General features: G+C 47.4%; 1 protein-coding gene across 2 annotated transcripts in view; it reads left to right on the forward strand.

Annotated features, from left to right (window-relative positions):
- Positions 1-23,454, forward strand: part of LOC122537107 (LIM domain only protein 3-like) — a 72,433-nt gene that overhangs the window by 26,766 nt on the left and 22,213 nt on the right. For both annotated transcript variants that reach the window (XM_043670061.1, XM_043670062.1), the window contains exons 2-4: positions 15,178-15,297; positions 16,537-16,674; positions 17,302-17,427. In XM_043670061.1, the coding sequence (XP_043525996.1) occupies positions 15,215-15,297; positions 16,537-16,674; positions 17,302-17,427 (347 nt within the window). In that variant the 5' untranslated portion in view covers positions 15,178-15,214. The remainder of the gene's footprint in view (positions 1-15,177; positions 15,298-16,536; positions 16,675-17,301; positions 17,428-23,454) is intronic.

Consider the following 23,454-nt stretch of genomic DNA (forward strand, 5'->3'; position numbering starts at 1 on the left):
TTCGCCAAAAAACCAGCTGTGCGACACCTCTCCCCCCCCCCCTCCCAAACCTGAGTCGCCGCCATCTTGTTACCGAACCGACCGAACGGTATGTATCCGAAAGCGCTTGGTGAGCCGGAAACAACTGATACGGCCGCCGATGCAGCCGATCGTCGCTCGCAGTCGTTCGAGGATGGTTAACGCCGATATTATCCATTGTCCTACGAGCACGGTCGATAAGCGGGCCGATAATAGATTTTACGGGACGGATTCATGCTCCGTTTCCTCTGGCAATGGCGCCCTGCCACCGACAACGCCGCCAATAAAACCGCTTGAAAGGCGGTTTATCGCTTTCGATTCTGTTTCGTGGCTCTTTGTGTTTTCTCTTCGTTTCGGTTTTCGAAGCGACGCTTTATCGTTCCCACGAAGGACACGGCGAATACAAAAGTGGTGGAGATTTCGGTCGGCGGTAAAAGGAGAAAAAAAAAAAAAGAAGAAGAAGAAAGGGAAAAGAAGTGGCTCGGTGAAATCTCGCAAACGTGCGCGCGAAGGTCGTGCAGGAAATGCCGCGGAGAGCCGCGGAAGGGGATGAATAAGATCCACCCTGGCGCACTTTCGGTACGCAGCACCGCGACGGCAGAGATTGCGGCCCCGGGGGTTGCAAATGGGGGTGTCAACGGCATCAGGCCTGTATTGTGAAACGTCAATGCCACGGAAACTAACACCGTTCCCTTCGCGTCCGCCCTCCTCCCCTTTGCCAAGCCAGCGAATCCGCCATGGAACAAGATCTGTATTCCGTTGATGTTTGGTCCGATGCCATCTTACGCCTCGTCCCGTTCGATTAACCGACATAGAATTCCCTCCCCAGCCCCACCCCGCCTCCCTCCCCCTCTGTATCAAATGATTGTTCTCCCTTTACGATATTTCCGGGCGTGCGCGCGTAACCAACGCGAATTTGCGGAGTTAACGGCGAAGAAAGAAAGGACGGTCGAGTAGAAAAAAAGAAACGGAGATCGATGTGATCGTTCGTCGTTGTCGCGCTCTCGCGTTATAATGAAAGAAGGGGGATCATGCCCGTCGTCTTGTGAAGCACGCCGATAAATTCGAAAATTGCCGATAACCGATAACTGGCTGTCAGAACAATCCACTTGTTTTGACACCGGTGTCACTTCCGGTTATTCAAAGCCCGCCAGGCGCGTTGTCCAAAACGATGACAGCACCTTTGTCCGTCGCATTCGAGTGCCGAGCCGTGGTACAGTCGTCGACTATTATTGTTCCGATCATTTGATCGGTCTCTTTGGAACAATCTTGTCGTTCATTTTCTAGTCGCGAGCCTCTTCCTTGTTTCTTGTAATTTATCTTACGCAAACAATATCCGCTCGAGACGCTGAGTCGGACGGATTCGATCGGTCCTTGCAACGGGCGCAGCTTTGTCTAGCTAAACTAGAATTTCATTCTCCGGTTTTGTTATGTATGGAATAACGTGTCACCGTGACAGTAGCGTTTATCGTCAAAAGAAGAGTAAAAACGACCGTTGCTGTTCATGACGTGAGCACGATTTCCCCAAATTCTGATTGAAATGGCAAACGACGTCTTTATGAAAGTGAAGATCCGTCGGTGGAAAAAACGAAACGAAGCGTGTTACAATTTTCGCGATATCGTTGATCCTTTCACTCTGCGAATTCTTTTCCACTTTCACTCGTTTTAACAAGGAGATTAAATGGAATTTATCGGATCAGATTCACTTGGTCGAAGAATTGTACTATCATATTTTTAAACTTTCTCTTACGATGAATCCAAAGTTTGAAACAAATTACAATATTTATCACCATGTTTTCCATGGAATTTACATTCTTCCGAAAGTCGTTTTTCTCATATCTTTTTTTCTTCTTCTTCTTCTTTTTTCATCTCTCAAGCATTCACTACGTTAACAGTCCAATTAATAGCCAATATTCATTGGGGATACAGCTCGCTGCTAACGACGCTGACTTTCCCACCGGCACGAACGAAAGACCGTTCGAGCAGCAAACGAAGGATAAAACGATTATATAAGAAATCTCGTTCGGGTGTGTCTGAGAACGAGAAGGTAAAGAGTGCTGGAAATTCCGAGCGACTTCGGAGGGAGTGTGACTCGAAGGGGCCGGCAAAGGGTTAAGGCTGCCCGCGTTTTCCTACAACGATCTCCACTTTGGCTCGAGTCCTTATTAATAGAGTCGGATTAGCATAACTGCTGCTCGGATCCGTCGACCGAACTCCGGCATAATTGAGCCTCGCCCGATTGCTATCTTCGCCGCTGGAATTTCCAGGCTGTGAGATAAGCCTGGCCGCGACAACCTACTTCCAACTGGATCGTGAAATACGAAGGAATTTTCGGCCGTTTTCGATCTCCCGGTGGAATTTTCGTTCGGCCGGCGTGTCGCTGGATCTCCACCGAGACAGATTGTTTCCCGAGCGTATCACTTTAAACGTTTTAGATCCGCGGTAATGGACGAACGATAAAATTTTCAATTATTACGCCGCCGCGTTCTACTTCATCCGCGGTGTAATTGGGGTTGGCGATAATAACAGCGATGATATCGCAGCGCCGAAATATTTGGAGAGTCGAGAGAGCGTGACGAAGAGAGAGAGAGAGAGAGAGAGAGAGAGATAGTGTATGTACGAACCCCTTTCATATACACACATATATACAGATTTCGCCCTGAACGCGAGAATACACGTGGCTACCGATAACGAGTTCTGTCAGTGACTGCTGCCGCTGTCACGAGGATCGTCAACGAAGAAAGGGTGCACGGTTCACGTTCTGCAAAGCAAAAACTAGAGGCTACGTCACGACGGTATAACGGCTTATCGGTCGGTGCGGTACATTAAGCACGGCCGTTTACTGGCGCTACCGCAAAACGGGGATGCTGTCGGTCATGCTGGCAGGAATGGGGGAGGGGCGGTTGGACGAAGAAGGGTGTCGAGAGATTATCTTGTCGTATTCAATATTCCTATGGAACGTTCGGGATGATAAATCGTCCTTCTCGATAGGAAAGATGCGCCGGAACCACGTTCCAGGACCTTCATCGACTCGCACCTCGCAACCCCCCTCCCACACTGTCATACGTCTGTTTGCCTCGTTCCAATTCAATAGCCACGGCTCCTGGGGATTTCGGCTTCCATCCAAGTGGCCAATAACGTCTTAACATCGACTTTTCTCTCTTTCGTTCTGTTCTGTCCTGTGTTAACGCCCGTTCGATACATCAGCATTCGATATTACGCGTATAGCTGTGTGTTCGTTCAGTCACTCGAAGCGTTCGGAGGAATTAAATTTGCAATTTACACAAAGAAAGGGAAAAGGAAGGTGTTCGCGACATAGAAGTTTCAACGAAATAGCTTTTCCGCCAGTTTTTCGCCAGGCGGTGGTTTCTGAGTTCAGTTTCGCCGGTACGATGAACCGTGGAAACCGCGAGGATCGACGAGGACGCGGGTGCGAATGCGTCCACCAAGAAATCCCGCGGGTATCAGTATAATAAAACCATTAGAATGATCCTCGTACGTGAATTCAAACGGTATAAATATCCGGCGGAATCCCTCGTGCCGTTTCCAACTTCTGTGTAATGTTAAACTTGCGATAAATCCGAAGTACCACCCCGGCCGGGGCGAATCTCTTGTCCGTGACGTTTAACAGGCCCCGTATCATCTTCTTCGTTGACCATGGACAATAAATACCCGGCAGGCGTACGTGAAACGTGTGGAACCCCCTATGGCGCTGTCGCTCGTATTACGCGCGATATATTTTTTTTTTTCCTCTCGCCAAACTGGTGTACTTTCGAGGTTTCATTATTTTATGTGCATTCATCACGGAAACAATAACTCGGTTGACCTTTCTTTTTCCGTTTGAATCGGGATTGGCGCCGATCCCGATTCGATCCCACGGCTACTCTCCCGATTACACCTCGACCCATTCACGCTTTTTTCGAAAGTCATTCCCCATTCGCTCTCAAGTCGGATCATATCACGCGCGAGACGTCACGCCGTTTATCGCACCCATGTATTTTGCAATCGTCTCCGTTATCTTCGTACAACAGCTGCATCGAGATACAGCAGCCGAAGCCGCAGCCGCTTGTTTAGTATCTTCCCATCTTTCGTTTTTATTGATGCACATTCACGTTATCCGGTAAACATCCGACGGAACACCCCCCGGTCGTTAGAGTCCTAAGTAAAGGCTGACATAGCACTCCTGTTCGCTTGTGTAGACGCGTATATAATTATCGAAGCGTACACCGAGACGATGTCGGTGTCAGCAATGGTCATTTGCCGCTATCGGCTGGTTCACAGGCTATCCTAACTGCTCTGTCCTGTCTGATTATTCTCCGTACCCATTCTACTCCATAAAGCCTGTTAGAGAGCCGCCCGTACATTATCAGCGGTAAATTAGCGATTTCAGAGTTAATTAACGCCACGATCTGTTGACCGATACAATTTAAGAAGAGCGCCAACGTGGCAACTTCCTCCCTGTCGAACGTAATTACATAACTCGTAACCACTAACAACACGAGGGATGTAACAGATTTTTCGAACAAACGTGCTTCTCTCTGTGTTTCAGAGTTGCGTACAATTACATTCACTGGGAAAAGGAATTAATCGTTTCACTCCCCCGAAGTAGTAATCGAAGCTCAGCCAAGTATTACCGCGGCAATTCCAAGCGATCTATCATTTGCGTCGAAGAATCAACAAGTACGATTCGCGCGCGACGAGCGTGCAACTTTCTTCGTGGCCAAGCCGTTTGAGACAGCCAAGGGTTGTATGTGTTTCAACGTTCCGCTGCCCAACACGCGGACGCCTCTCGCGAATACCGATATATCACGAGGCGCGGTGGCGGCCTGACGTTTCCTGTCATCGCTTTAACGGAGCACCACTCGGATTAAGTGTTCCTGCTTTCGTCAACGAGTTGTACTCTTCGACCGGTCAATAACGAAACTACTTCACAACCGGACGCGTAAGGGACCGAAGCGAGATCTCGCTCCCCTCGCTTTGTCTTCGACAAGTCGTTGCAAGTCGTCCGATCCATCGAAACGTCAAAACTCGATTCTCACCCTCGCCGATCCGCCGTTTAATCTCTCTGTTCGATCCGTGTCTACGTTAAAGTTATATAAAGTTATGACAAATCGTTTTTTAAATATTTGGAGCTGTTGCATAACTGATGACTCCTAAATATAACTTTGTCTGTTTATATCAGATTCCCAGAGACTGAGAGTTTCATAGAATATCTTTAATGACGTTAGTGGGTAATCTTGCACTCTTTTCTCACATTAAACACTTGATTCATCTATCTTCATCTATGTCTAATTTTATACGTCTAACTAAAAAATTCCCAATATTTTCAATACTGCTTGTGCTATTTCACTCGATGATCAAATTCTCTTCGAAGTTTCAATCTGTCTCTTACTCGCAGTAAACGATTAATCAAAATTTCCAATTCATTCAGTGGCAATGTTCCTTTTGAAAATGCTCGATCAAGGGATAGGTTGACATTGCGTTACGACCAGAGACCCGACGAATCGATGGTCTAACGAGGATTTATTAGTAATTCGTCGTCGTTGAGGTTACTTCGTCTTGACCACTGTAGTGTGAACGCGTCCGGGCTGACCGAGAACCGATCTAAACTTAGACACAGGTCTAATGTTGAAGATAGCGCATCTATCCACGTAGAAGGGTGGTCGAGAAGGGTGTCTAGGTTATTTACTGACTAACTGCTAACGGCTAACCGTTCCTCGAGCGGTCCTAACTCACGCGCAACGACCGAGAATATGTCCCGAGTGTCCGGACCTTCGTCTTACTGCGGCCAGACCGTCTTGAATGAGTTATCCGGACCAAACCAAGAACTGGGTGGAGTTAATCATACCTCTTTGCTTCAACTCTGTCCAGATTTAACGAATATTCATCGCGATTATTAAGTCCGCGACGAACTCTGAGTGGCTTCGACATTAATCCTGGTAACACTGTCTGAGAAATGTATAGACAGACAGTTGCGTTCGTTTAGGCAATAAATGTAGGTAAAAATAATACAAATAGGTTTTAACCTAAGTGGTTTAAAATAAATATAAATAAAGTTTATTAATGTAGGAATTAATAAATACTGAAAAATCCGAGTATGGCGATTGCAAAAAGTATTAACCACTAGACTCACACTCTCATGACTCGTTATTCTCTATATAATTTCCTCGCGATCTGCACTCTCTCGTGACTCGCTATTCTTTGAGGAATATTACTCTAATATTTTAGGCGATTAGTCCCAAGTCTGGTTTTTTTCACTGCGATAATCACATTGGGCACGCAGCATCGCTCTTAGGCCGCACAGCAATTTCTCAGGTTTTCTCTCGCCCCACATAAATCAGGCATCTGCATTGCAATTTTGCACGAAAGAAGGAATAATTTTATTTTAGGAATATTTTCGAATCGCTTGACAACGAAACGTGTCCACTCTTGCTCTATCTAGACATTGTCTTTGTCAACAGACCTAAAATTCAAGACACTTGGACAGCGAAAGATGATGGGACGTAGTTTCAATTTTTCCTCTAGCTGCTTTTTTCCACCGATTAATTCTTTATTCTTCATTTGATCAAAATGATCGCGGAGTTAACGGTTAAATGTCAGAGCGTTTCGTTGAATAATAAGGCGCAGCGAAGGTCAAAATCGCCGGGGGGGTTCAAACAATTAATAAACATTCTTCTGGAAGAGATCCGGTGTTCCTTTCTCTCCGGAGCTACGTTTGCGTTTGATTTACGCGGACTCGTAGGAATGCTAATTAAATCGTTGCTGAAATTTCTCCGGGAACTTTCGGGCGAATTTCACCACGGCTGCAGCCTCAACGGAGCGGAACTGTCAAAATGCTAATTTCCAAGTTGATCGCCCGGCGGGATAGCGTTTGAAGGGGACGATCGAACGAGATTCATCGTCGAGGCTCGTCTCCTGTCTGTTGGTGAATTGCATCCGCGCGCGGGGAAAAAAGGCGAAGAAACGTTGCTCTCTCCACCGTGTTGGACGGCGATCGCTAGAGGGTGAAAGAGGGTGGCGCAGTTGGCGTTATCTTGCAGCGAAACATTAATAATAAAAGTTTTCGCTCATTGTCTCGCGGCGTCGCGCTAAACTGCAAACGAACGATCGTGAAGGGAGGAGGGCAGAAGGGTAGAGGAGGAGGAGGAGGAAGTGGAGGAACAGCGTGAGCGCGGGTAGCACGAGACGCGACGTATACAACTGTGGCGAGCGCGTTTTGTCTTTGTCATGAATGCTCCCTTATCTTCCGCGAGTCCATCACCGGAGACCGGTTTTGTCCTGACTGGGTTCTGGCGTACGACTGTCTGCGAATTGTAAGGAGACAGGAAGCTGGACACACCGAGCGAAACGTCTGGACGCGCGCTTCAGTTGGGAAATATTTCGAAACGTCGATCAGCCGCGAAACAAGGGTCGTGAGTTATGCGATGGGGCTTCGCTCTGCCGCAAGTATCGCCGTATCTCTCTCTCTCTCTCTCTCTCTCTCTCTCTCTCTTTTCTGCCTTTTCATTCGACGAGAGCGTTCGGCTCTCTCCGCCGTCGATCTAAAACGCTTGACGAAAAACGCTCGGCGTTGTTCCCTCGCTTTTGCCACGATTTTATACCTATTCCTACCTCCGTGAAGGCGAATGATGTCGCCGGTGGTCGTCATCGATCTTCCTCGTCTTTGGTCCTTGTCTTCTGACCGAAAGGTTCTGTCGGTAGTATTTTTAGTTCGTTATGCGGTGAAATATATACTGCGGTACAGTATTGTACAGTGAGGTTAGAGCATGCGAATCGATGTCTCTCGATCACCGGCCACATCTCTCGGCTGACCACAGTTCCCCCGGTTGGCACTCGCTTTCGGTAAAGGGATACGATGTAAATCAGTCTAACGCCCGGCCGCATGCACTGACCGCACATTAAGTAGCCTTGACCACTCGAGATGGAAGCAAGGTAATCTCGTAGTCGGACTGACCGGGTTCTTCGTTCCCAGACGGAACATGCTCGATCGAGGTGATCGAGCACGCGACAGATTGGTCGGTTTATCATCGCTTTGACTCGATACAGATTAGAACGGACGTCCCTATTTGTATCGACGATAGTTCGACGATCTCGTTCCTTAAAAATTGCTATCGTTAAAGAACTGAAAGACTGACAATTTCAGATAGCGTGTACGACCTTGTTTATGTTCGTGCAATTTCGAGGGCGACTAAGTTAAATGCCTGGCCCCTATTACGATCGCTGTTCACGGCGATTCAGGCACAAAATAACCCACGAAATCCGATTCACCGGGCAAGATTATCTCCGTGCTCTCGTGTCAATGTCTCGGGCGAGAATTGCCGAGCACACGTATGTGGAAGCAGGACGGCCGATCGATCGTTAAGTTCGTGCACGGCTGCCGGGGACACTTACAAATTAGCCAATCAAGTTCTAATCCCAGCACGATTTACCCCAATCAGCCCGCATCCCGCCGCAAATACTTTAATCCGTCCATTAATCCTACAAGATAAAAGTTCCCGAAGTAGTTACGGCCCCTTTGTCGTCGGGCATCGGCCACGTATCGGCTCGCGACCGTTCAGCCGACTCTCCAACGATAAGGACCGTTTCGATCGGCTGCTATCTGCGTAATTAGCGTTCGCTGAACGGCCATCAATCGTTGACCACTACGGCTACGTAGAAAAGGAGGAAAACGAGCATACGTCGGAAGCTGAGCTCGCCGAGCGAGTACCGTCGATACGTGGAATAGCAGAGAGAATACTTTTCTGGAATGCAAATATATCGATTCGAAAAACCATTTATCTTCAACCATCCTGTCCCAATTTTTTGCGGGTCGCGGTTTATGAAAATTTGATTTACAGTTACAGTTTGAGAGGCTTTAATTTTGTAAGAGTGTGTCCCAACTTTTACCCAAAAAATGTAAAAGAAATTTAAATACGATTGCGTAAAATGTATTTTAACATGTGCATAAAATGTGAAGAAAAATTTCATCAAAAAGTTGGCCATCTTTCAAGGTAACGATGATATCTATTAAACAATTCAGAATTAATTGAACTTTCGATTGTTGAAACGTAAGAGGACTGCCTTCTTTCTCTTCGCACAATTTATTCCCTGCACATTTCTTTGCTTTCCCTCCAACTCCCTTGCATTTCGTCGTCCTTTCGTTTCCCCCGAATCCCAAGATATAGATTTAGCTCCACTTTTCACTAGTAAACTTGGCAATACGTCTGCCTAAGGATATCTGCAAGAAGATGTCGCGTGTACCCGCCAGACGATCCGCAGGATTAAACGGGAGAAAAAAGCAAGGAAAAAATTCACTTGGAGCCTCGATGACGAGGATTTTCCCCGTTTGACTGAAATACGTATCCGCGCGGCATAATCCCGATGTATTTAAGCGGACGGAGCGGAATTGAAATCCAAAAAAAAGAAAAAGAAAATGAAAGAAAGAAGGAAAAAAAGGAAAGAAGGATCGGTGGGATCCGCGAGGGTGAGCGGAGAGGTGTGAGCGTCGCTTAAATTTATGCTTGGCATCCTAGCGGTCGTCCCCGGGCAATTTTTTTTTCAACTTCAACCTCGGGCGATTCTCTGCCCTTCCCTCTCTGTACACCTACACCCTGCATGCTACCCTTTACTCCCTTCTGGCCTCACTCTCTCTCTCTCTCTCTCTCTCTCTCTCTTTCTCTCTGCTCGCTGGTGGTGGCCATATACAGAACGCTGGACAAACAACAATAAATACATTTTCCCAAGCGGGGTGGCAAACCCGGTGAGGGGTGGAACTTCCATGCGAGCACGTACGGGCATAGCTTAGCGTAATCTGACTGCACACCACCCCATTTCAGCCACCAACCCTCCGCGTCACGACGTACGCAAACCCCGTTATCCCTGCCCTCTGTACTCCAGAAGACCGCGGCCACCCTCTCTCTCGTGTCTCGTAGACGAGGAACAAAGGTGCGCGAAGGGGCCGGGGGGAGGCGGGTGGTCGGAGATAGAGAGATAGCGAGAAAGAGAAAGGCGGTCGAACGAGTTGGATGAAAAGAGGCGGGATGTGCGTGCAAGGGAGAGGGACAGAGGGCGAAAGAAAGAAAAAGGAAGAAACGACGGCGGAGGACGACGACGCGATGCGACAGAGAAGGTGGAGGAGGTAGATGGCATTGCCACCTGACGAAAGAATGCCGCGACCTGACTAGAATTTCATTAACCGCGGCCCGGCCAGAAGGGGACGGCAAATATGAAGAGAAAAAGAGTGGAGACACGACGACCGCGTTTATCGGCGCGAAAGAACTTGTTAAACAGACCGTTTGTCCGTTCCGTCGTTTCCGTTTACCCTTAAACGGTCCTTGGACGAAGATTATCCGGAAGGATGGCTGCTTGGAGTGGCTAACGTTTCACTCGTCGCGCTCGAAAATGTGCTTCAACCGGCGAGATGTGAAAAACGATCTTCCCTGTCGGATATTTCGCTGTTTCGCTGTCCAGCTGATCGTACGTTTCGAAACTCGTGGAAGGAACAGCGGGAAAGAAACGATTGACTGTTTTTTTATTTCGTTTTATTAAATCCCAGACAGTTTGGACGATTTCACGTGACTGTGGAGGGACGGGGAGGGGAGGGGAAATGGGGGAAGGGGTGGGGGAGAAGTGTTTTTTCGTCGGTCGTTGGACGAAACGGAGGAAAAGTTCAAGCGTCGTTCTCAGCCGGTGTGTTTTCGGTCGACACCGACCGTTCGGAATGCTAATGCGTGATTACGGCGCGGCCACGGTCGTAATACGTGAACTTTTTGTGCGACTCACGTGTGCCACGGCCCGCTTAAAACATCCCTTAAATTACCCCCATTAGCAAGGGGCTGAATGCCGGGTAAACGAGGATTTCACTGGCGCTGTTACGCGAGATTTATTCCGTAGGAAATATTCCTTTGGCCCGTTAAATTACATCGTTACCGACCGCCTCTCCCTTCCTGGCCACCGCCGCGCCAGTTGACCTAAACGCACGCGTAAGCCGATTTTCTAACGTATTCTACAACTCGTAAAACTTCGAGCCTCTTCTCACGATACGACTAAATCGAAGTAGAAAGTTTTTCCAACTTCGAGGTGTGAGTTTAGATTTCTCAGATTATTTTTCGCAAATTTCTCACAAGTTTTCAGAATCTTTGCAAGTCCTTTGTTGCTAAATAATCGATCATAGTAAACTAGTACACTTTTGAACGGGATTAAACGTTAGAATCGTCCATCAGGCTAGAGAAGAGCTAGAAATTTGCGTCGTTAAATTCTCACGGCGTCAGCCGACGTGACGTCGGGAGCTGAGTCTCTCGTGTCTCTATCCGAGAGATTCGTTTACTTTCCCGGAAGGTGGGTAACAGCGCCTCGTGTCCGTTAAAGGAGCGGCTCGACGGGGGATATTCAGGACGATTTACAGAATTTAAACAGTCTCTAGGGATAAGGCGGTAGCATGGCAGGTCGGATTAGCAGGCTGCCACCGTCGAAATAATTCCCCCTACTTGCCTTCGCCTGGCCACCCCGTTCAACCTCCGGGGGTGGTTACGTCCTTCCTGCGGGATAAAACAAAACAGCCAGCGGAGTATATTAATGCTCGGCTTAATGTGGCCCGCCTAATTAATGGACCGACTCACCGGATGCCCGCGCTCTCGTTCTAAAAGTAAAAGATAACGCTTCCGCAGAAGCATTATCAAAGACAAAAGCGTTGGCCGCCCGGTGGAAAAGCCGGTTGGAAATTCTTTTTTCTCCGCTCTCTCAGGTCAGGGCGAAAACAGCGCTGACAAGGTATCTCGGCGGTGGAGGACGTGATGCAGTTTCGTGCTGGGGTACATACATACATCGCGGTGTTTACGCGGGCGTGAAGGAAACGCGGAAAATGTTGTTTTTCCGCGGAAGAGATTCCAGGGGTGGTACTCTGGGAGTGTCACGGATGCTGCGGAGGGCGGAGCCTTGAGAACTGCATCGAGACTGCCCAGTCACGTCGATAAATAGAGACCTCCTTTCCGCGGGTTTTCGTTTCGAGAAAAATCTTCCGTCGCGTCTTTCCCAACGAATCGTGACGTGCACGAGGCGAATGAAATCCATTGCGTTCACTCACGTGCGTTAATGGGGATAACAAGCGAATCCGTAATCAGAGAGATCGATTAAAGGGCAAGTTTATCGCGAGAGGGGAGGCGAAGTTCAAAGTCATTCAGCAAAGCGAGAAAAATGCGCGAGGGTCTCGGGATCAGGTAAACACAGATTGCACGGAACTAATTTAATTACATTCAGGAAGATGGTTAACTAAGAAGATCTGCCAATTGGAGAGGACATGTTAGCGGTTGTCGAACATGTACGAGATAATCGAATTATCGTCGCTTTGAGGAGCAGCGCCCGTGGATGATCTGATCACGTACCTGATGAACAGATCGCCAGCGATGCGAGCCGCTTTCGAAGGGTAAGCTCTCTCGTTATGGACCCTTCACGGTTACGTTCCAACGAACCGTTACCAACCACTGCGGTGCTCAGGTTCTGCTCTCGTCGACGATAGTGACTTCTACCGAGTAATTGAAGCCACGCGAAGCACGAAAAGCCGAATAGCACGTATAACTGACAGGTTAACGTTACAAGCGCAATTGCGTCCGCGATAAACTTGCCATCTGAATTGCCCTCTCAGCCGATCTCAGCTTTTTATCTATCGTCTCCCGCGACCGACGGACAAATTCAGCAACGTGTTTCTACCCTTTTGCCGGAGGACAAGCCCTGGCGTTCGGCGCGCGCGACCGGCTGCGAGCTACGAAAATTGCGGAACAAAGTGGAAATTGACCAACCGCATGGAGTCGGCAAAGGTTCCCGTCGAGGTCGTCTCTGGCATTCAGGCTGGCTTCCGCAGGAATTTCCGCGGTCGAATTCCAGTATGCCTGGAAAATACTTTTGTAGAATAAGCCACGTTGCCCGTGGTACATATAGAATAAGCGTCCTCAAGCGAGCCTCAAAGAAGAACGAGCGCAACGAGCGTCGTCCGCGACGACGGTTGATATACGCCGGACGTTTCCTCGAACGCGCGAAACGAACGACAATCGTGTTTTGAAATTACGGATATATACGTGATCGATACCGCGGATGGACGCATGGAATTCCACGCGCGTGCGGGGAATAAACACGCGCGCGTCGCTCATATTTTTCACGATCCGACGTATTAACGATGACTTTAATCAACCAATAATAACAATAAAATATATTAACGTCCGGCATAAATTCAACGCGTCGAGCGTGTTCGATCGTTAGCCAATTATTATGTGGGCAACTTTGCGCGCATTCGAATTTAATAGTTTGCATAATTTACCCGGCTGGCTGGCTATTCTATCGCCACACTTATAGGAGTATAAGGTTACGCATGATAATTGCACCGTTATTTAGATCACATTCGATATAACGATAACTCGGTCAGCACGCAATGGATTCAGTGTAATTAATTAACTCGTACACGGTGTGTATCATGTCGAACGTTGGGGGTTTTGTTCGATCTCGGAACGATAACACGATAAGAAGAGACAATCGCAGGGGCAGCGAATTAGCTTGGCAAACGATGTTTCGTCGTGAAAAATAGTGAAAGTATCCAGTGTGGCGAGGATACGCTGAATAAGGATCGAGCCTGGGTAATATATATGAGGTTCTAAACGCATGAGTTTCAAATATTTCGGTCTTTATTAATTAACGTATCAAAGGCACGGTATTAATATTTGCTTCGCAGTCTCAACCGCATAGAAGATATTAACGTCCCCGTGTAATATTGTGTCCAGGCTAGAGGGAGAGGACATATTGAAACCGCACAAACTTTGCTCATAGCATCCACGGGGTACTCGTAAATATACAGGGTGGCTGAGATCGAATGTCCCCGTGGACGTAGATGGAATTTAAGTGTGTTGTGAAAGGGCCCTGCCAAGCAGGAAGCTGTGCAAGCAGTCGAATTAATCGAAGATGCACACATACGCACATTATGTGTTTGCTTGGTGTAGCCTTCCGATATTATACCTTTGCACAATCACAAAGGTAAAATTTCAGAAAACGTAATTTTATTGAGAGGAGATGTTCAACTTGCTGATTTTTTTTAATATTATTGTTCTTGTTGTGTCGCGTCCGCTTACGGTTAGGACTGACTACTTACGGATGCGCCTAACTACTCTCGCCTCTTTCTCTCTTTCGTTAAATTTTCGTATTGTCGTATGTGCGAAAAGATAACGTATCGTTGGAAATCGTGAACAAATTTGAAACTCTTCGATGATGGACAAGAAGCCATCACTTTTGACAAATAACCTCGTGCGACAGAAATGTTCTTCTCACGTGGCTCAAATTTCTCTCTTCGCCGTCGAAAAAATTCCATTCTACTGCGACGTACGATACGTACGTCGAAGGGTAATGATAAAACAAATACTGTGGGATGTGCTTCAATCGCGCGTATTTACACTCTATATCTGCAACTTACTGTCCGGAAAACGGGATGAAAATATTTTCGATATTCTTCGGCGTTTCAATAACCGGCGAGCCGGCGAAATAAAATAGAACGGGAGAAGGCAAACGGTGCCGATTAAATAAAACGTTAAACCCCGAAATTTCGTTTAAACGAGGGCCGAGGGGGTGGATTATACATACGTCTTCGGGCGAAAACAATTAACGTTTATCGGGAAGCTCGCGCAGCCGTTACCGGACAAGCCGTGTGGTTGTTTCAGACCCGGTGCCGCTTAAACGCGCAATAAGTGGAGAGAAGAGAGGGTCAAACTAATTCGATTCTAAACTCTGACCGCATCGCGCGAGAAAGAGGCGCGCGCGTACCATCCCGGACACGGTCAGGGAAAGACCCTGGCCCCGCACGCCATACCATGGACACAGATGGCACTAACCGCGTCGTTAAATTCTCAACCTGTAACTCTAATTGCTCATAGACAGGCCGACGTCCTCCTCCTAGTGCCAGATGCCGTTGAAACTTGTTGAAAGCACGCAAACGCGATTACTCATTCGATTCTGTCCGATTCTGCCGATGATTTGCCGCGTTTCTGGCTAATCGTGCGCCAACAGAGTTAACAGAATTAGAGTTACAAAGTTAATTGATCGATTCTACCGTATATCGTGGTGTAACGGCGCGTTCTTCGTATTGGTTTATTGCAGCATTCGTTCGTGGAGTTGTTAACGATCAATGGCGACTCTGTTGTGTTACAGGAGATAGGACTGACGTTGCAGGAAAAATTAGGCGACGATGGATGTGAGCAAAAGCGAACCGAGCAAGAACGGGGCTGTGCAACGAGAATGCGGGGGCTGCGGAGAGGTGATCACGGAAAGGTGAGTATCAATTTGCTTCTCCAAAGGGGAAATCAAGTAGCAAATGTGAACGAAACGAACTTATAACTGACGAAAGTATGAAGAAATGATTATATTATACAGCGTAGATTTCGAAACGTACGAATTTGAATGACGGACCAATTGTCAAGGTCTTAATAATATTTCTTAATGATCGAAGAATTGGAAAATTACCAAAAATTACATTTTCTTTCGAAATCGTACGTTTTAGAAACGTTTAATGGCTCGTTAACACTAAAACTACCAAAGTGGTCAAAATGACTAATTCATGATTTTATTTTAGATACACTACAGATGCAGAACAGTGTATTTTTAGTGGTTTAAATGATTTTTTATACATGAATAAAAGTTTGTGTATTCCATTGTATTTCTATTTCTTTCACTTTAATATCTCTGATGAAAATTCTATGCTTTAGTCCGTGATAGTTCTAGTGTTAAATAGCTGGATACCTCAATTAAGGGAGTATTCTAGTGTGAACTTTTGAAAAAATCGATTTTTTTCATATTCTTAAAAGACAGTTTTAAAAATAAATCTGTGAACTCTTAAAATTGACGAAGTTATGGTTGTTTGAAAGACACGACGACCATCGTATACCGCAATACTAAACTTTAAAGGCATTTTTCTGGAAACTATGTTTTTCAGAACGGTGTCCATGATATTTCAAAATCTACTTGACCAATTGACTCAAAATTTTAGCTCCGCATTTAGTACATGTGTGACAATAGCCTCTATCAGAATCAACGAAAGAAATTTTATTTTTTGTATTTTTTTAGGCTTCCGAAGTTAAACAAAAACATGCCAATCGATAATCGAACTTCAAAGTATCGTCACTTTTTTAATTATCGACTTTTTTCTTTTGCTTTGGTACCTGCTATAGCCAAACTCATACTAATTAAGGAACATTTACGTTTTTTTTATTTCCGAGCAGAGTGAACGGAATTATGGACACCGTGAGACGACCTTTTCTAAAAGCGACTATGTTTGAGAATATGCAGTGCCACTTTTAACTTCTTTTGTCCCAAAAAATTTTAAGACGTCGTTGAAATACGTACAAATAAACCTTGTCGATTTGACTGCAAAAGATATAATAGTTTCTTTGCAAAAAATTCCCTATAATAAAGTTAAAAAAAACACGCACTTCACACTAGAATACCCCCTTAATTATTCGTCAATCTCATCTTTTTAAATAAAGAAAGAAGACTGAGTTTTTCACACTACAGGTACCTTCTGAAGGTATTGGACATGTTCTGGCACGAAGACTGCTTGAAGTGTAACAGCTGCAACTGCCGGCTCGTGGAAGCTGGCCCGTCGCTTTTTATAAAGTCTAATCTCATATTATGCAAGAAGGATTATCTAAAGTGAGTAATTTATTCGACTTCCTTTCCGTTCTCGAAACGTATGGGAACGTACGTACATAACGACGAAAGAATCGGCCAGTTCGTAATATTATAATTCTATTCCGGTGTCGAAGCACACCGTTGACGTTTCGTATTTCATTGTGCCGCGATGCACGGGGAACGTCAATAAAGAGGGCAAAGTGGAGAAGGAGACGCCGAGCACGCGTACGGACGCCGACGTGGCGAACGGAAGCAACAAATCGAATTTTACAGATGAGTTTCCCTTATTGAATACATCCACGTCCCATATAAACAGCGCGAGGGCAAATAAACCGTGTTGAGATTACAAAGTCCCGAGGGAACACGCGCAGGTGGCGCGTCTGCGAAGAGCGAAGGTTCGCTATCGAACCTTACGCGGCCTTTATTAATGGCCCAATATTTGAAGATGGCATATTCGTGGTGGTCGTAAGCTTATTGCTTCTCGTTCCGCGCGGGCTAAGAGTCTACCCACGACGTTTCGTTTCGGGGAATAATATCGTGTAATATCGTGTAGGGGGAAGTAAAAACGCGATATCGCGTTAAGAAACTCCTTGTCTCGTGGAGTTTCTTGTCGCAATATAATGAAATTAGTCCTTTCGATTTGCGCAGACTTTTTGGACACACTGGACACTGCGCGGCCTGTAACAAAACCATTCCAGCTTTCGAGATGGTGATGAGGGCAAGAACGAACGTCTACCACTTGGAGTGTTTTGCGTGTCAACAGTGTAATTACAGGTAAGAAGCTCGATGATCTCTCGGAACAGCGTTGCGCAATATTCGAATGTTTGGAAGTAAAACAAGGCTTTGGAATAATAATTCGAAAGCGTGGAAATTCGATGTACAAGGAAAGAAAATTAGGGACTTTCGACGAGCGAATTGTGTAATGTGGAATCTCGTTAGAGAGTCGTCGGCGAAGAGATTTTAGTTTTAGTCGTGCCAGCGATATTATGTTATTAAATATAACGGGAGGCTGAGGTGTGATTAAACATTCACACCCGAGGGTGGTGGGAAAGTCACTGGTTTCTGCGAAGTATTCGTCGTGGCAGCTCATCCGTATAACAATTTAATTCGAGCCAACCCGGCCGTGTGCCCGGGGGCTTGGCTAAACTTCTGCAGCACTTCGCAACACTTCGCTTACTTATTCACAACAACCAAGTTAAGCTCGAAGCTCGTCCGAGTCTGTGTTTAAGTCGAAACACCTCGGTGAATCCGGCGGATGAAGATAATCGGCGTAAGAATCGAGAAGCCGTGAGTAAGCGTCGTGCTTTCTCGCCGGACTGAACAATAAAGTCGGATTAATTACACCCTCCTTATTCTCATTTTCTCTCTCTCTCTCTCTCTCTTTCTGTCTCCCCTCTCTCTTTTCTGTCGCCGTCAATTTTTTACGAAAGAGATATTTATCTTTGTCCCATTTCCACACTTCGCGATGCTGCTTAATTTTCGAAAATTAATTCGCTTTTACGGGGAAAAAGAAACGGAAATATCCGTGAAAAATGAATTCGCGTACTGCGTGTAACGAAGAAGTCCGGTGAAATTTCCGTGACGGGCATAATTGACGTGAGGACGTCACGGCGGGGGTGTTGAGACATCCGGAGCAGGAGAGGAGATCCGAGCGGAAAGTCGAGAGTTGCGAACTATGCGAGCGACGTGTAGGTGCCTGGAGGTGTACGTCAGATGCAAATCATGCTGACTAATTCACCGGAAAACTAACGAATCCCGAGGGCGCGCGAGCCGAATATCCGCCGTTCCGCGGAGAGACGTTCGTTGCGTAACCGCGTTCCGATAATCTGAAATTAGCAAATTAATTAATTTTCCTGCTGGAATTATTCCTGGAATATTCGACGGCGAACGCTATGCCCGAAATTAACGAGGCCAGTCATCGATCGGAGCGGAAGCTTCGAAAATAATACCGAGGGCGATTCGGTTTGCACTCGTTCGACCACGTTTAGAGGAGGGGGTGGGGGTTGACACGGCATTTCGCTTCTAGCCTAATGTCAGACTGCGGCATTTCTCTGACCTTTCTCCCTACGCTTCTCCTTCCGTCCGTGGTATCAATGGGGTTCTGTTTGACCGATATCAGCTTGCCTGTGCGTCTTGCTTCGGATGTACGAACCATCGTACACGTGAGCGAAGAAAGTTCAAACCGGCGATCGTCGACCGGGGATTAATCGAGCGGCCGTTTCCACTCGAATCGGTTGCACGTTCCTCCGTTCAATTTCAAACATAATCCCGGCCATTAAAAATAGAATTTTTTATCATGTAAGCGACTCCTATCGCGAGCTCGCGGGCGGGGAATAAAAATGAAACGAAGGAGAAAGAACAGAGGCGAGAGTGGTGCATGGCGAGCACCTCCGCGTGGGCAAATGTTGGCGAGCTCGGCGTGTTCCTGCGGCAGCACGTGACTATCGAGCAAAGCCGATTACTGCTTAAAGATACGTCGAAAGTGTACTTTCTTTCGTGGTCGAAGGTAACGTGCAACCCTTAAGGCGAACCATTGGTTAGGGGTCGAAGCGGTTGACCGTAGGTAAAGCGGAAACGGATGTGGCCGTTGGGTCACGCGATCTCCACGAGCCGAGCATAAAACACCTGAGTTGTTTAATCATACGCTCACTAAGCTGAGTCGTACATCGTGAACTCGCGTGGCTTCATTCCCTTCTCTCTCGCTCTCTGCGAGATCGCTCCGCTTCCACTCGCGCGCTTTCCTCCAACGAGATGTACGACCGGATAAAACTACTCCGTTTATCCATTAACAGGTATGTTCCGTCGAGTTACGGTATCAATAAAAGTAATCGATACAGTTCAAGTCGTGAAATGCAGGCTTGCCGCGGAACAGCTCGATCATCCTTTCCGACCGCTCGAGACTGATAAAGCGCCACTTCGTGTTCAACGTACGTAGAGAGACGTTGCTTAATCTCTGCGTGTTTCTACAACTTACGATTGCCTTGTCTTATTAATAAAAACGACCACGTGTTCACCGAGACAAATGAATACGCCTCGCACGAGTTACAACGTGGTGGACAGATAAACGGATAAAACCGAATCCTTGTACCCTCGAAGCGTCTCGAAGAGGTAGCGAGCTTTTTCGAGCTTTGCGATCTCGGCCGACGGGACTCGGAGCTCGTCTTTTGTCTACGAAAGCACGTAAAGCAGGTATTGTCGGACGGCTCCTCCCTCGCCCAGTACTATAGACCATTGTTCGTGCTTATATTGTATTTAGGCATTACGAGTCAGCCTGGTATAATTGTTATTGTTCCGTGGCGCTTATCGAACACGCTGCTCTGTTGCATTCCCACGCGAGTCATCGCCTGGCCTCGTAATTACTCGAAAATCATTAAACTTCCACGACCGCGTACCCGAAACCTGGCCGGCGAGCATGGCGCTGCTATGTCCGCCATTAATAGAATCGTTTCCGGATAATCTCCGGTAGACGCGAGACGGTTGAAAACGGCGGAAAAAGTCGAAAACGATAGAGAACGATATATATCGTAGTTATTGCTGTATTTCCGGGCAAACGAGAGCCCCCTTATCGCTGGGCGCGTGTTTGAACGAAGACCGGGCGAACGTTTCGACGTTGGTGCGAGGCGATCGCGAAGCCGCACAATGCAAAGTTAACTCTCCCGTTACGAATTCACGCTCTTTAGGAGGGTTGCAAAGAGAGAGAGAGAGAGAGAGAGAGAGAGAGAGAGACGGTGGGTAGGTAGGTAGGTAGGAGGTGGATAGGAAGGTCGTGCAGAAGTGGAAAGAGGCAAGTCGCGTAGAAGGGAGCGGCCATTTTGTTTCCGGTGTCCCGGGAGCACTTCCGGTCACCGTCACGCAGTTCTGCGTCGCGAAGTGCCCCCGAGCTCCTGAGATCTCCTTTCACGATTATATTCAAATTAAATGCGGGAGTCTGACCGGTAATATACTGCCGCCAATTTAGCTACAATCCCCCGGAGGGTGGTTCGCCTTACCTCTTTCGCCGACCGTCCGACTTTAGCGGCCTGGAAGAATCCGCCGCGAATCCGTCTCGTCGTTTCTTGCGTATCTATTCCACGTTAATCGCCCGCGTGCGAGAAAAGAAAGGGAAAGGAAAAACGATAAGCTTCCCTCCCCGCGGATCGAGCCATCCGTGCCTGTCCCCCTGCAAACGATGCCGAAAAAATCTCGTAGATCGACGCGGATATTGGTAATCGTACACCAAAGGCATCGATCAGAGGCAAAATTTCGATAACGGGAAAAACAACACCGGTTGGACTTTTGTGATCGCCAATAAATGCGCGTCAGACAAGGAATTCGCTTCCGGTTTTCGATGCAAAGCTTGCCGCGTATCGCGTTCAAGCGCCGCTGCATCCGAACAGTGGGGTTTCAGTTGCACCATTTTCAATGGTGATAATCCGACGTACCGAGGGCCTCGTTGCACGAACCGAACCAGCTTTGTCACCGGATAACCTAGACTCGCATTGCCAGCTCCGGTAGCACCACCGATAGACCCCCCCCCTCCCTCTTCTCTCTCTCTCTCTCTCTCTCTCCCCCTCTCTCTCTCCCTTCCCCTTTTCCAACCCCTTGTCACTACTCCTCCTCCTACATCTCTTCTTCCTCGTCCTCATCCTCATCCTCCTCCTCCTCCTCCTGTTCCACCCCCTTTTGCCAACCCGTTTCATCCCCTTCACCGAAACTGCCTCCGAAAGCAGCCCTCTGTAGTCAAACACCACGGCCGCGCAACACTCTCTCCCCGTTCCTACGATCCACTATCGCACACGATACACAAACTCATGGTAATAGACGTTCCAGCGCGATTATAAATGAAACGCGTGACACGCGGGATCGAATTACTTCGGCGATCAACGGATTCCCTGGCAGAACGATGGCCGCGCCGTGGGAAACGACCGAGAGCTGCGCGCTTCCGCTGTAACGAGCTGGTATTTGTTTCCGTGCCGTCAGAGTGCTTGTCATTATTCATGCGTTTCGTTGTTTCGCGCCGAGCAACGAGAAGAAACGGGGAAACGGAGATGGAAAGGAGATTTCAGCTACTGGAGAACGTACGCCTCAGGGATGAGGGAGGGGAGGGAGTGATTTTCTTTTTCGATAATGTTGTTTCGTTTCGCGCGTCGAATCAAACGAACGGCGTGGATCGTGGTTGATAAGGTACGTCGTGATATGGACGATCGTCATGACGATTTTACGGTCTACACGCGTATATACCTTTGTGTTACATCGGCGCCACCACGACGGTGTACACGTACATATATGCACACTCAGGCTGTGCGTGGTAATCCGAGCCAAAAACTCTCCGAGTTTAATTGAACGCGATAACCGATACAAATTGAACATTGCGGTCAAATGGCAACAGGTTCGGTAAAAGGCGCGTAGCTAGACCGAAGATATACGAAATAAAAGCTTATGGCGAGTCGATCGAACGAAGGAAAAAAAAAAACAGGTTCCCGGGTGCTGATAGTTTTTTTATTACTCGAAGGGAAAAGGGAAAATACAAATAGTACTTTCTTTTCTTTATTGCTTCAAGTGAGAAGGAAAGGAAAGAGATTTCGCGTTGGCGAAACCGACGTGCACGTGTAGGAATTAAAATCGAAATTGGGAAAAAAACCATCTTTCGATCTCGCCGTTATCGAGTTGCCATCAACTTTCGAAGATTTCGTAACGAACGAATTATCGCGTCAAACGAATGTATTTTCCCTTGTTGAATAAAATTTGCGTCGCGATTGAAACCTCGATAGCCGGGAATCTTTATGCAAAACGTTAATCGATCGCGCAGTCCGTGAACGTGGCACATTTCACGCAGCCGGCACGGATTGTTCGCCGGCGGTGCTTTTGGCGCTGACAATACCGCAATGCACAGGTTGGCCTAATAAAACTATGATCGCCGGATAAAACAGTGCAGTGCATGCTGGTAATTAGCGGTATACATAAATCATTGGCAACGTAGCACGTAAATGCATACACACACGCCAACGTGTACCCGCTCCCACACCGTCACCCATTACAAACGCCCGCGCACCCCTTCAACCACCTAACTCCCCCCTCCCGCCGCCCCGACAGTCGAGCAAACGAGAGGTCCGTGTGTATGTATAATGGGCTACGCAACGTTGCAAACTTGGCCCGCGTACGCGACGCCACGCTGAATCTTTGCTTTTGTTGCTACCGCCTCCACTTAAATAGAATAATGAGTAATACTCATTGCGCCAAGAGAGCCGTGCATTCAAAAAAGCTCGCGTTGATTTTTGCACGCTGGCGGGGAATCTCCCTCAGGAAGATATCGACAAGAAACTTGAATTTTCTCCAATAATTCGTCGGCTAAAAAAGGATTCGTTATCGGGGGGCGGAAGGAAAAAAAAGCTTGATTGTCGGGAAGGGGGGAAAGAGATATCGCTTTTAACGTCATAATTAATTCACAGTTGGCAGCGAGACGCTAGACACAACGGTGTCTAGACGTAAGCCTTGGATTTTTGAACCGCTCTCATGCAGAGTGATGACTTAATCTCCGGTTCAGGGGCCTTGTTAGAAAATGGACGTAGCTAAGCCTCGCATGGCTTAAACTCTTCTCGCGCGAGGCATACACATGCCCTATATCACTCTGACAAGTCGCGATTAGCCCGCCCCGTGAGTAACGTCAGCTTACCGCCTTAACGACGCCTCGCACTTTCTGCCCCATTTTAATATTTCATTGCGTGCATTGTCGCGCCGCCGATTTCCGCGCTATTTCCATCGAGTGCCGGCATCTTCAACGAGTGACATCTGTAATCGACGAATAGTCCTAATTGAAGATTT

Source organism: Frieseomelitta varia, unplaced genomic scaffold, assembly GCF_011392965.1.
Source record: "Frieseomelitta varia isolate USP_RPSP 00005682 unplaced genomic scaffold, Fvar_1.2 scaffold_886, whole genome shotgun sequence".
Lineage (NCBI taxonomy): Eukaryota > Metazoa > Arthropoda > Insecta > Hymenoptera > Apidae > Frieseomelitta > Frieseomelitta varia.